This window comes from Felis catus, chromosome D4, assembly GCF_018350175.1.
Source record: "Felis catus isolate Fca126 chromosome D4, F.catus_Fca126_mat1.0, whole genome shotgun sequence".
Classification (NCBI taxonomy): Eukaryota; Metazoa; Chordata; class Mammalia; order Carnivora; family Felidae; genus Felis; species Felis catus.
In genome coordinates, this window is record NC_058380.1 from 81208095 (window position 1) to 81222376 (window position 14282).

At 38.7% G+C, this 14282-nt stretch overlaps 1 protein-coding gene across 16 annotated transcripts in view; it reads left to right on the plus strand.

Annotated features, from left to right (window-relative positions):
* MRRF (mitochondrial ribosome recycling factor) overlaps window positions 1-14282 on the plus strand; it is a 72233-nt gene that overhangs the window by 4585 nt on the left and 53366 nt on the right. For 13 of the 16 annotated variants that reach the window (XM_006939433.5, XM_019816482.3, XM_006939432.5 and 10 more), the window contains 3 exons: window positions 279-499; window positions 8725-8880; window positions 12200-12318. In XM_006939433.5, coding sequence (XP_006939495.4) covers window positions 279-499; window positions 8725-8880; window positions 12200-12318 — 496 coding nt within the window. The remainder of the gene's footprint in view (window positions 1-278; window positions 500-8724; window positions 8881-12199; window positions 12319-14282) is intronic. The other 3 variants (XM_045043776.1, XM_045043778.1, XM_045043777.1) reach the window with 1 other exon arrangement.

The following is a 14282-nucleotide window of genomic DNA, read 5'->3' on the forward strand; positions in this document are numbered from 1 at the left end:
AAGGGGCATTTGGTACAGTGGAAAGAGCCTGGCGATTTGGAGTCCTACAGACTGTGGGCAAGTTACTTAAATCTCTGTGAGCTTCAGTATCTTTCTGTAATATGGGGCTAATCATATTTCCTTGTATGGCTGTTGGGAGGAGGTAATATATTTAAATCGCCTAGCACATAGCTTAGTTTGCAGTTGTTGCTTGATAATTGGTACAAATTATTTTCTGAAGTTGTAATACTATCTGTTTTCCTTTTTTTTTTTTTTTTTTTTTTTTTTTTTGGTCTTAGTCTTTGTAGTGAATGTTCACAAGGATTGTCTTCCGGCATGGCCTTGGGATTAAGATGCTTCCGCTTGGTCCACCCTGTCTTTTGTAACTCCTTTGCAGCCTTGACCAGACCTGTTTCAGAAGTGACGCTGAAGACAGTGAGTGGCAGACAAAGTGACCATGGACAGTACATGGCCTCACCAGCTGTACCAATCCGTTATTTCGCTACCAAGAAAGCCAAAGGTAGAGCTATATGACCTCTTCGCCCTTTTCTTGCATTTAGCCCTTGAACTATTGTAGCTGGAAGGGATCTCAGAGATGTACTGAATTTCTCCCCTTGAGGAAGAACGTGGGGATGGTGTCTCAGATAGTTCAGTTGATCAGCTTAAATACCACAGTGACAGAGACAGTGTTAGAACCAAGGGTCTCTTTGCTCATTACCGTGTGGCCTCCTGTGTTACCATTGCTCAGAATATGCCTCATTTCCTTCTTTTAGTTTTAGTTTTGGGATTAGAGATGTAAGTGCCAAGCCAACCAGAATATTTGTGGCAGAGATCAACATATTTTCTCCTTATAACAAGCAAGACCTCTGTTGGAAGTGAAATTAAAACCAGAAGGCTGTTGGGTGAGGAGGTATTAGAGCCATGGATTTAGATGGATGATCTTAATGGTTTGTGTCATCCAAGAATGAGACTTTGATATGCCGCAGGTCTCAGCTTAAATGTCGCTTCCTCAGGGAAGTCCTCTCTGACCCCTTAGACTGGGTCAGGTCCCTTGTTACGTGCACTCTTGTGCACTGTTATTTTACCTTTGACGTCCTTAGCACAGCACCCGTTAATTAATCAATTAATTGTGAGATTAATTACTGTTTGTCCTGTGTCTTCTATGCTGGACCCTATGAGAATAGGGTCCGTGCCTTATTTAGTACCTAACAGGTCCTGACACGTAGTATGTATCAAAAAATGTTGTTGAATGAATAAGGAGTGCAGAAAGCACTCCTCAGCACACCTCAGAGCACACGTGCTATTTGCAGGGGTGGGTCAGGGAGTCCATTCCTAAGGATGGTGTTGGAAACGTGCTGCTGAATATTTTTTCCGCTGACTTTCCTTTTATGGTTTCATATGAACCCTCCCTTTGCTATTAATAGGAAAATTAACAAATTGCTGAAAGAGCATTAATAGTTAGAAGATTTGTATTGCTACTCGTGATAATGGTAACGACTTTTCATCTGTATGTTGCACTGATTTTTTTTAAATTTCACAAATTCACGTATTTAATAATTTGACCTTTATAATCACCTACTGAAAGAATTATTATTATCTAGTGAAGACATTTTTATAATTATCTGGTGAAGCCCAAATCTCACCACTTGCCAACGAGGAAACCGAGCTACCTATGTTTGGTAAGATGTTTGTCCATGGTCGCATCTAGATGGTGGCAGAACTGTGAATGGGGGGGGGGGGCTCCTGATGCACACATTAGCTATAGCGTGTGAGCGGATTTTCATATTTACTTGGCTGCTCAGTTTTTAGCTCTTCTGATTGCCTCTTTAAAGAGTCGGTCGTTTCACTTTTTCTTTGAAATTTGTTGGATTCCTTCTGTATTAGGAATGAGAGTCGTTTGTTGATTGTGCTATAGCTGTCTGCTTTGCCTTTCACTTAATGGTATCTTTCGTTTTGGCCATAAGTTTTAATGTGGTCCTATTTTTTTCGTCCTTTCCTTTATCATTTGTACTTTTTGTGTCTTCTGTAACAAATCCTTACCTACCCAGAGTCATATTCTTCTATATTTTCCTCTAAATATTTTAAAGTTTTTTTACTTTTCGTGGGTTTTGAGTCCATATGGAATTTATTTTTGAAGGTGTTGTGAGGCTGGGAATCTAGTTTTAAGTTTCTTTTTTGAAATGGGTCATATGTTGTGTCAACATCACTTATTGATTAGCCCCTTCTTGACTCCCAGATTTGTAATGCCTCCTCTGTCGCATGTCAAGTTTTTTGTTGATTTTAGTTGATTTTGTTGAATTACTTATCTCTTCCTGTTCTAAATTTCTTGCTACCTGAATCACTGCCATAAAGCCTTGAACCTAGTGGTAAAAATCTTTCCCCTTACTATACATACACACTTTTCTGGCCTTTCACTCCTGTATGTGAAATTTATAATCATATTGTTAGTTTTTCTCCATAAAGATTTTATACATTTCTTTGATCAGCTTTATTTCTGGGTATTGTCGTTTTGGTCACATACATATTTTTTATTAAATAAATTTTGGGGTTCTAACATATATGCAGAATAGTACATACATTCATTGTAAGTGGTTACAGTTCAGAGAATTCTCACAAAGTGAACACAGCCTTGTAACCGTCACCCACGTCAAGATATAGAACATCACTCGTACTCTGGAAGCTTCCTGCCCGTCCCTTTCGGTTGTCACCCTTTAAAAGATAACCCATTTTGGGACTTTAGCACTATAGATTAGGTTTTCCCTTTTTGAGCTCACTGTAGCTTCTTTTGTGCCTGGCTTCCTCCGGTAACAATCTGTTTGTGAGATTTGTCTATGTTGTTGCATGTAGTAGTTGTCTGTGCGTTTTTATTTATGGTATCCTAGTGAATGCTTATGCCACAACTTGTGTATGCTTGTCCAGTTGATGGGCATTTGGGCTGCTTCCAGTTTTGAACTGGAAGTAAAGAATGCTACTGTGAATGTGCATGTACATGGATTTTGGTGCCCATACATATATACCTTCCTGTTGGTGTACGTATACCGAGAGGTGGGATGGTCGAGTCTTCCGAGGATGTGTATGTTCCCTTTCAGTACATACAGTTTTCCAGAATGGTTGTGCCAGTTTACACTCCTACCAAAAAGGTTTTAGCTTTCTCTTTGTTCCACGTACTCACGAGTGCTCAGTACACAGTCTTTTTATTTCTAGCCATTCTGATGGGTGTGTGGTTTTATCTCATTGTGGTTTTAACTTGTCATTTCTTGATGGGTGATGATGGCGAGCACCTTTACATTTGTTTTTTGGCTCTTTGTATATCCTCTTTCCAGTCTTTTGCCCGTTAAAAAAAAGTCAATTGGTAGGAGTTTCAGTATATTCTAAAGATAAGACTTATGTCATATGTACGTATTGCTGATGTGCTTTCCATTTCAGTCTTTTAGTGGTGTTTTGTTTCAAGTTTTTATTTAAATTCGAGTTAGTTAACATAGTGTAATGTTGGTGTCAGGAGTAGAATTTAGTGATTCATCGCTTACATTTAATTGTGTCTTTTGATGAATAGAAGTTCTTAATTTTCAGGTAGTCAATTTATTAATCTTTCCTTTATGGATAATGCTTTTTTTTTTTTTTCAGTTTAAGAAAAATGACCCTACCTTAAGGTCATGAGTGGATCTATTGTGTTATTTTATGGAAGATTTGTTTTTTTAAATTCATATCTTTTTTAAAGATCATTCGTGCTGTTTGGTTGCTGGTGAATAGGAACACTTTTGGTTATTATACACTCATGTGATATCTTGCAACTTTGAACTCTTTTATTAGATCTATTATTTGTATATTCTTTTGAATTTTCCAGGTAATTGTGATACCCGTAAATGATGGTAGCTCTGTTTTTCCCTTTCTAATCCATATACCTTTTCTTCCTCCCCTCTCTTCCTTTCTTCCTCCCTCCCTTCTCTCTTTCTAACTGCATTGGCTAGGAACTCTAATATAATTTGAATAAACGTGACTGATGATAGTAGGCATCCTTGTTATATTTCTGACTTGTTAAGGAACACTTCTCATGTGTTAACATCAAGAATTATGTTTGCTTTATTTTTCAGTAGTTTCTCTTTTAAGCAAATATCTTCTGTCCCTATTCTGTTAAGAATTTTTGTTTTGAATGGGTGTTAAGTTTTTATCAAATGCTCTTAGTGCATTTATTGAGACGATCGTCTTTTTTTTTTTTTTTTTTTTTTCTTTTTTTTACTTTTTTAATCTATGAATGGGGTGACTCAACATCAGTAGCTTTTTCTGATGTTAAACCACTTTTGCATTTTTGGTATGAGCCCTGCTTGCTCCTTTTGATATATAATTTGTATGTACACTGCTTGATACATAATTTGTATGTATGTTGTTGGATTTGGTTTGCTAATATTAATTTAGGATTTTTGAGTCTATACCTTTATGTGAGGTTAGCCTTAATGTAAGTCTCTGATATTGATGGGTATAACTTTCTAGCATTTCCTTGTCCGGTTTTGGTATCAAGACTATATTAGTCTCATGATGTGAGCTGGGAGTTCATCTTTGTCTTTCTGTCTCTCTCTCAGTGGGATGGTCTGTGTAAGACCAGGATTAATCAGTTCCTTACATGATTCTTAGAACATGCCTATGAAATCACCTGAACCTGGTATTGTCTGTGGGCAGGCTTTAAATCATAGATTCAGTTTCTTTAATGATTATGATGCTATTTAGATGTTCTCTTTTTTCTTCAGTTAATTTTAGTAAATTATGTATTTTTAGGAAATTTTTTATTATTTCTACGTTTTGAAAGTTGTTGGCATAAAGTTGTCCATAATAGTCTGTCAAAATTATTAAAATCTCTAATGTCTTCTCTGTCTTCTCCTTTTCTTTCTTAATATTAATTGATTTGTCTACTTCCTTTTTTTCCTCAGTTATTCTTGAAAGAAGTTTTTTGGTTTCATAAGCCTTTTAAGAAAGAGATTTTAATTTTGTTGATTTGTCATTTTTGGTTTTATTGATTTCTGCCCTTTATTGTTTATTTTCTCCCCTGTCTTTCTTTTTCTATCCTTTGAACTGGAGAGTTCATTAATTTTCAACCTTTGTTCTTTTCCTATAAGTGTATAAAGCTATAAAACTTCTATGTAAATATGTCAGGTGGCTCAAAGAAGTTTTAGATATACAGTATTATTATTATTTTAAAACACTTAAAATTTTCATTATGTGTTTTCCATTAGTTCATGGCTTATTTTGAAGTGTTTAAAAATTTTCAAACGTGTTTTTTGGAGAGTTAGCTTGATCCCACTGTGATCAGAGACTATGTCCTATATGATGAAGATTCTTTGATATTTATTGAGATTTGTTTTGAGGGATAGAACAAGATCATTTTGTATACAAGTCCAACTATGCTTGAGAAGAATGTGTATTCTCTTACTGCTGGATGCAAGATTGTGTACATGACCATTAGATTGAGTTGGCTAATTGTATTGATCAAATTTTCTCTTTTTTTTTTATTTGCTCAATTTATCAGTTATGAAGGAAGGTATTTTGAATGTCTTTGTATGATTGTAGATTTGTCAGTTTCTCCTTTTAATTCCATTGATCTTGACGCTACATTATGTGGTGTATTTAAGCTCAGAAGGGGAGTATCTTTCTGGTGAATTGTTTCTATTGTCATTATGAAGTGGCCTTCATTTTTTCTAAAAATGCATTTTGTCTTAAAATCTATTTTTAGATGTTGATATAACTATCAGCCTTCTTTTGTTTAATATTTTCCAGGGTTATTTTTCCATTCATGTACATTAAACTTTCTGTAATCTTACGTTTTTGTAAAACCTCTTATGTGTTGTATATGACTAGATTTAAAAATATCTTACTGAGAATCTGTAACTTTTGTTTTTGAAATAGATGGAGTTTTCTAATGTTTATTTATTTTCGAGAGAGAGAGAGAGAGAGAAAGCACGTGCAAGGTGGGGAGGAGCAGAGAGAGAAGAGGGAGAGAGAGAATCCCAAGCAGGCTCCACACTCAGTGAGAAGCCTGACATGGGAGCTCGATCTCATGACTGTGAGATCGTGACTTGAGCTGAAATCAGGACTTGGATGCTTAACTGACTGAGCCACTCAGGCATCCTGAGAGTCTCAAACTTTTAAGTCAAATTCTTGGTCTGTGTATATTTATTGTGATTACTGAGTATTTGTATATCTACCATTTTATTTTTTACTTTATCATAGTTTTCTGTGTTTTTCTCCTCCTTTCTATTGAATTAGCCAATTTTTTTTTAATTTCTGTTTTCTCATCTCTGCTAATTTGGAAGTTATACATTTTATTTCTTATTGTTTTGGTAGTTACCCTTTATTTCTTTTTTTTAACTTTTTATAGAAATTAAAAGGCACCTATAGAAAAGTGCAGTTATCATAAGAAACAGCTTGGTCATTTTCACAAACTGAAAACACTTGTGTAATCAGCACCTAGGTCAAAAACCAGAAATTCCCAGCATGTCAGAAGTCCCCTTTATGCTCCCTTCTAGTAATTTACCTCCTCCTACTCCTTGTAGGTAACTATATCCTGACTTCTTTTTTTTTTTTTTTAATTTTTTTTAATGTTTATTTTTGAGAGAGAGACAGAGTGTGAGTGGGGGAGGAGCAGAGAGAGAGGGAGACACAGAATCCAAAGCAGGCTCCAGGCTCCGAGCTGTCAGCACAGAGCCCGACGTGGGGCTCGAACACACAGACTGCCAGATCATGACCTGAGCTGAAATCGTACGCTTACCGACTGAGTGCCCCTGTATTCTGACTTCTAATGGCAGGATTACATTTGTCTCTATATTCTTGTATCTGGCTTTTGTGCTGCACACTCTGTATTCTAGTGTCTAGCCTCTTTGCTCAACGTTATGATTGTGAGATTTATTCTGTGTAGTTGTAGATCTTTCTCATGACTGTATACTATTTCATTCATATTATCTATCCTCATATTGATGAGCATAACTTAATTTTTTTCTTTTTGTTTTGAGAGAGAGAGAGAGAGAGTGTGAGCAGGGGAAGGGCAGAGAGAGAGAGAGGAAGACACAGAATCCGAAGGAGGCTCCAGGCTCTGAGCTGTCAGCACAGAGCCTGACTCGGGGCTCAAACTTAGGAACTATGAGATCGTGCCCTGAGCCAAAATCAGACGCTTAACAGACTGAGCCACCCAGGCTCCCACTTAAAAATTTTAACATACATTCTTAGTTTAGAAAAACTAAAATTGAAGATACTGTTTCCATCATTTCTAGCTCCTGTTGTTGCTCTTGGAAAGTACGCTGTTACTGTAAATTTTGATCCTTTTTAGATAATTTTTCTTTTATCTTGGGCTCTTTTCAAGATCTCTTTGTCCTTAATTTTCTGCATTCACAGGATGTCTAGGTATGAATTTACTTTCAGTATCCTGTTTGGAACTTGTGTTTCTGAATCTGAAGATTGTCATCTTTCATTAGTTCCAAAAATACTAAGACATTATTCTGTTAACTTAAGGGCAATAAGGTTTCAAGAACGGTGGTGACACAAGCCAGTAAATATTTTTTTAAAAATCACTCTGCTGCTTACTGGTTGGTACTTTGGGGAACACATTTAAATGACTTGTGCTATCGATTTCTCATCTCATCTCATCTCCCTCTACAATGGGAACAATAATAATCTCTGTTCTTCCTACTTCCAAGAGCTGCTTTGATTATCTAATAGAAGAATGTACTTTAAATTGCATTGCAAATTATAATATGCTATACAAATACCACAGGAGTTAGCTCTCTGTAGATGTTTAATAAAATTTGTTGTGAATGAATCTCAATAAATACTTGAATTGTTAGCAAATAAGTGGATAGTAGTAGTACTTAATATTTTTATTTTTTTTTCCCTTGACCCACCTCCCACGAAGAAATGCAGGAATATTTGTATACTTGTGGGAGTGATCTATATACATAGAATGTAAGTGAAAAATAACCATGGTGGCTTAGGCATAAAATAGAATTTTATTCAGCTCCCATTGCTGTTGATATTTCTGAAATATGAGTCATTATTATCACCACTGGTGGTATTTAATGTCTGTAACTACTGTTGTTCCTTTTGTCTCTACCAGCTATCAGATACTTTGCATATCCTTGTCTTAGCATTCGTTTTAAAATGAATTAATGTATTTCCTGGGTCTCCAATTAGATTGTATAGAGACAATCTAATGGAAAGTTTGTAGGTTAAAATTAGGCAGATCTGAGACCAAATCTTGGCTATACTATTTCATGATCTGGTGACATTAGGCAAGTCACTTTACCTTTCTCATCTTCTGTTTATTTTTCTAAAAAATAAGGAATTAATTTATTTATGGAGTGCATGCCATGTGGATAGTGCTGTCATAGGTGTTTGAATTACTTAATTTGTATCATAGCAACCTGGCAATATAGATATTATCCCTGTTTTATAGGGAAGGAACCTGATACTCAGAAGAGCAAAGTAATTGCTCAAAGTCATAAAACTCGTATGCATGATAGCCAGGATTTTCACCTGGGGTGTTTCATTATAAAGCCTGTACCTTCACTAGTACCTCAGAAAATGATTAGCATTTTCTGGGAATCCAGTGGGTAATAAATGTAGACTATTTTGTAGGACACTGATGATGTACAGTTTTTTAGCACTTGGCATTTTTCCCTGCATTTCGTAGGCACTTCTTCCCTAATTGTTTATTGTCTCTGTTTCTGCTGCTGTTCTTGTATTCACTGATTGTTGACTTTTTAGCCAAAGGGAAAGGACAGTTCCAAACCAGAGTGAATCTTAATGCTGCCTTGGTTGAGGATATAATCAGCTTGGAAGAGGTGGATGAAGAAATGAAGTCTGTGACAGAAGCGCTCAAAGATAATTTCAATAAGACTGTCAATATAAGGACCTCACCAGGTTAGTGACTGAACCAATGTTTTGGAGAAGGGCATAGTGGAAAGATCATGGCTTTGGCAGGGCTGGGTTTCAGTCCTAGTTTTGTTACTTACTAACTGGTGACCATGGGCAGTTAACTTTACTTTTCTGGTCCTCAGTTTCCTTGTCTGATTCCCACCTTATAGCTTTGGGGTGAGTATTAAAGTCAGTGAGGTAACACATGTAATGGTTTGAGCACAGTGCCTGGCTCGTAGTTAATACTACGTTTATTTGTCCATTCAACGATGAACTAAGTATTGTGCTGGTCCACAAGTGGTGAACAAAAGTAGGCCTGGTCTTTGCTCTCATGGAATTGCACTCTCAAAAAATGGGATTTTTATTACGATTATACTATATAAGCACTTCTAGGTATTTGGTCTTACAGTAACTGACATCTTTGGTCTGATTTTTCCAATTTGTCCTATTTGGCCATTCTTATCCCTTACTGGGAACCAAGTGGCTGCAGACCTATCCATCTGAGGCATTTCTGTACCTCTGAGCTTGACCAGGAAGATTCCGTTTGGGTTAATAACTTCCTGAAAGTGGCTTTTCTAAGTGGGAAATGTCAGAACTGTCTAAGAGAACTGTTTGCAGATGTGATGGAAGAAGTGAGTTGTCAGCTAATGGTGCAGGCAGGCAGGAAAAATCCAATTGCTGTTAAATTGGCCTTTTGGAAATTGTCATCATCCTAGAGTCAAGCCTGGGACCCCCTCTGAAGGTATCTCTAAGAGCTTGGGCTGCTCCCACTCACATCTTGGCTGGGATAGTTCCTAAGGAAACTAGGAAATACTTCATGAACTTGTTCTTAAGAAAACCAAATGAAAAATATACAGCTCCATTTATAAACACCAGCAGAAACATACTGAGTTTAGAGACGAGATCCTGTGTGAAATCAGAAGACCATTCCGTCATTTGTCAACCTTTGGACTGGGGCATTTCTGCCTTTGCTGACAGTAGAGCGTGCCATTCAATCTCTCCCAACTGTTTATTTTAAACTTGCTTATTATTTTAGGTATGAAACTGATAAAGTGCTTTGTCTCCCCTGTGCTTTCTGGCCTGTTAACATTCTGCAGCCGAAACCAGAGAGCAGTTTGAGAGGAGCTCAGGGAGAAATGTGATACTTAAAATTAGCCAGCAAGCTCCACTCTTGTTGAACTTAAAAAGATGATGGGCCTGGAAAGGGGTTGGGAGTGTAATTTGTTAAATGTTAACCTCTGCGAAAATGAGGGGCAGGAATGAGGCTGAGGGAGATTCTCGCTGGGGACAGATTGAGGGAAAAGGATTTGATGCATTATGTCGATATGGATTTAGGGAATGGGAACCACCACAATTGCATACTGAAAAGCCCGTGTTGCGACTTCTGTGGCAAAGGATCTTATGGCAAATCAGGAAGGCTGAGTTAAGATCCATTTTCAAAAGGCCTCCCGTTGGTATTTCCTCTTTGCCTCCTTCTCTTCAGGGTTATGTTTGTGTAACGTTCTCTCTAGAACTTGGGGCCGTGAAGAGACTGGGTGAAACTGAACTTAGCCAGTCTTTTCTGTGCCATATTCTTCCATATCCTCTTTCACTGCTATCTGAGCCAGCAGGCACTTTTCCTTTCACACCTCTGTCTGTCTACCAGTAATTTCTATCTCCAAGGTAGTTGATTGCTTTTTTTTTTTAATTATTTTTTTAATATGAAATGTATTGTCAGATTGGTTTCCATACAACACCCAGTGCTCATCCCAACAGGTGCCCTCCTCAATACCCATCACCCACCCCCCCCCCTCCCTCCCACCCCCCACCAACCCTCAGTTTGTTCTCAGTTTTTAAGAGTTTCTTATGGTTTGGCTCCCTCCCTCTCTTAACTTTTTTTTTTTTTTTCCTTCCCCTCCCTCATGGTCTTCTGTTGATTGCTTTTAATAGTTGTCTAAGATACAAATTTATCCATGTATTTGTTCTTGCCCTCTTCCATTCATCCATCCATCTGTACACTGATGTATTCACCAAAACATTATTGAGCACTTATTCTGTGCTGATGAGTAGGTGCTGTAGATACAGAGAGAAAGGACGTTGTTCCCAGCTTCCAAGAGCCCAGAGCCTAATGTGAAGAGATCAACAAGTAAACCAACATGGATAAAACCAGATAGCAAAGCAGAGTGGTGAAGAACATGGCTGTAGAGTTGTCCAGACCTGGGTTTGAATTTAGGCTCCATTATTAAGAACTGTTGTGACCTTGGGCAAGTTACTGTCTGGTCCTCCATTTCCTCATCTATAAAATAGTGGAACTATCTCATAGAGTTGTGATAATGAAAGCAAAAGAAATTATAGAGAGCATTTAGTATGGTGTCTTGCGCATAGGAAACGTTCAGCAAATACTGGTTATCATCATTATAGAAGGGGTCCATGGGGTCCTAGGGAGCTCATAAGGGGGGTTGTTATCCAGCCTAGAAGGTCAGATAAGATTCCTGAGATTGGATGCTATTATAGCTGAGTGTTAAAGAATGAGCTGGAGTTATCTGAGCAGAGAAGGACATTCTCAATAGAAAGAACAATATATGCTCAGAATCCTGAGGCAAGAAAGAGCAGACTGTATTAGAGAAATTGTAAGTAGTTTAGCTTGGTTAAAATACAGGAGAAAGTCAAGAAGTAGTAATAGTTAACATTTACTGGGCACTCGTATATGCCAGTTACAAGTGCTTTCCAGAGACTTTCATAACAACCCGATGAGGTAGGTACAATTTGTATGCCCCATTTACAGAGATCAGGAAACAGGTGTCTAAAGGTTTAGGGGATCTGCCTAGGGTCACATAATCAGGAGGGGGCAGAGTTGGTATTTGAACCCAGGTCATTGGTCTTCAGAATTGTGGAGATTTTTACCATTATACCTCCTGGACTTTTCCAGATTGAAGCCAGTGTTGTCAACAACCTCCTCTCCTGTGATGACATTGAATCTGGTTGAATACTTCACATCAGATCTTGGGGTCTTAATAAAGTACTGCACTGCATTATTCTTACAATGGTATGCTGGGACAATTCCCAGTTTGCCTAAGAGGACCCCTCCCCCACTTTTTCTTTGTGTCTCAGAATGAGCCATTTATGATTGGCCACCCTGGTTGACGGTAGGGAAGTCCTAGTTCTGACAACACTTCAGAGCCCTTTCCGGCATGTGACACTGCTGCTCCTGTGACAGCCCCTTGAACAGTCTTGCCACATTGATAAGGGATCACTGAATATTAGTTGAATCTGAATTAGGTAGGGACTTAGATGTGGGGCTGTTAAGGTCTTTCTGAGTTCTAAGACTCTGTGACTTTTCTTTTAGGATCCCTTGATCATATCACTGTGGTAACTGCTGATGGGAAGCTTGCTTTAAACCAGATTGGCCAGATCTCCATGAAGTCTCCACAGCTGATTTTGGTGAATATGGCCAGCTTCCCAGAGGTAAGGTGGCTTTTGCCAAAGGGACCTCTTCGTAATCTCTTTTGGAATGGAGGAGGCTGGGTCAAGTCAGGAAGAAGTAGTCCCTCCAGCTTGGGATGGAACAAGAGAGAAGGCACAATAAAGGGAACTTAATGATAAGGAAAAACTCTTCTTGTTTCAAAATTCCTTTTTTGTTAAATTCAAGCACTAAAAAGCCAGGCAAGTAATTTGAATACTGAAACTGGCTCCATCTAAGGAACGTAATAGTGGCGGTACAGTGATTGGCGCTTAGCCAAATGGAAGGGGCTGGGGTAAGCGGGAGAGCCTGCACCCTGTCTGAAGGGAGCAGCCTCTGCCCAGCTCCTGCTGATCATTACCAGGCAGAAGTTAAACCTGGTAATCAGTGTTATCAGACGCTAAGGTTTTTATTTCTAGAATAAGCCAGTAACTCACATTTTTATATAAGATCTTTCCTAAATGTTGGTAACAAATTCACTTTTTTTTTTTTTTTTTAAAGACTGTGAGACAAAGTGTATTAATGGGCCAGATTTGGGCTATGGGCCCCCAGTTTGTGACCTTTGCATTAGTATTGGGAGCAGACCTTCAGGAATTCATATTCCTTTCAAACTGGTCCATTGCAGAATTGGACAGAGCACAGAGCCTCCAGGGCTGGAAGGTGGATTGCATTAGATCATCGCAATCTTGAGGCTATGATTTTAAGTCTAGTTGAGGAAGACAAATGGGCTTTTCCTTATTGTTCCAGTGGATTGGGAATTGACCTGGACTGGGAGTCCTGGAGAACCTGGGACCCGGTCCCATCTCTACTGTTTGACCTCCATTTTATCATCTGTTAACATGGGGTGGAGGAATCTGAAGTCTCTTCCTGTTCCGATGGTCTCTATCAATACTTCTCTCCCAAAGACCAAAGTGGAACCTGTTGGATTTGACAAACTGGGTTAGAGACATGAGGAGGGAAATCCCTTGCTGTGAACAAACTGTTTCAAATCAGAAGGCTGCTGTAGCTAATGTGCCAGGCACACTTGTGTGGGGCTGTTCTGTTTTCCATACTGCAGCCAGAGTGGACTTTTAAAAATATATATTGGATTATATCATTCCCATGCTTTAAATTTATCAGTGGCTCCATAGTCTTTTGGAAAAAAGTTATTTTGGCCTAGAAGGCTTTGCCTTATGGAGGCACCTGGGTGGCTCGGTCGGTTAAGTGTCCAACTTCAGCTCAGGTCATGATCTCACAGTCCGTGAGTTCAAGCCCCACGTCGGGCTCTGGGCTGACAGCTCAGAGCCTGGAACGTGCTTCGGATTCTGTGTCTTCCTCTCTCTCTGCCCCTACCCCGCTTGTGCTCTGTCTCTCTTTCTCTCTCTCAAAAATAAATAACATTAAAAAAAAAAAAAAGGCTTTGCCTTCTGATATGGCCCTGGTCTGCCTCTAATCTCTGCAGTCTAATGCCACTGTCATCTCTGTACACCGGTCTAGGCACACTGGCCTTTCAGTTCCTCAAATGCACCATACCTTTGCATCCCCAGGAGTTACGCATATGCTGTTGCCTTTGCTTGGAACACTCTTGCATGTCTAATTGTTACTCCTACTTTGGATCATAGCCTAAATGTCACTTTTTCAGGGACAGCTTCCCTAATCTGCTCAATCTCAATTATTCATCCACACTGGCCTCTCTTGCATAGCACGTTCTTTTTCTTCATCACACTTATCATTAACAGTTACACATTTATTTCCATCTTTATTTTCCATCTCCTTTCCATTAGATTGTAAGCTTGGAAGGTAGGAATCGTATCTAACTTGTTCCTTGCGTCCAGCACCCCTCACGCTGCCTGGCACACAGAAGCACTCAGTAGATTTTCCTCAAGTGGATGAATACTTGTCGTTAGATTGATGGAAGGAAGGCACTCTTTCCTGGTGTCACTGAGAAGCAGAGAAATGGATGAAAAGAGAATTGTCAACTCTTTCCCAT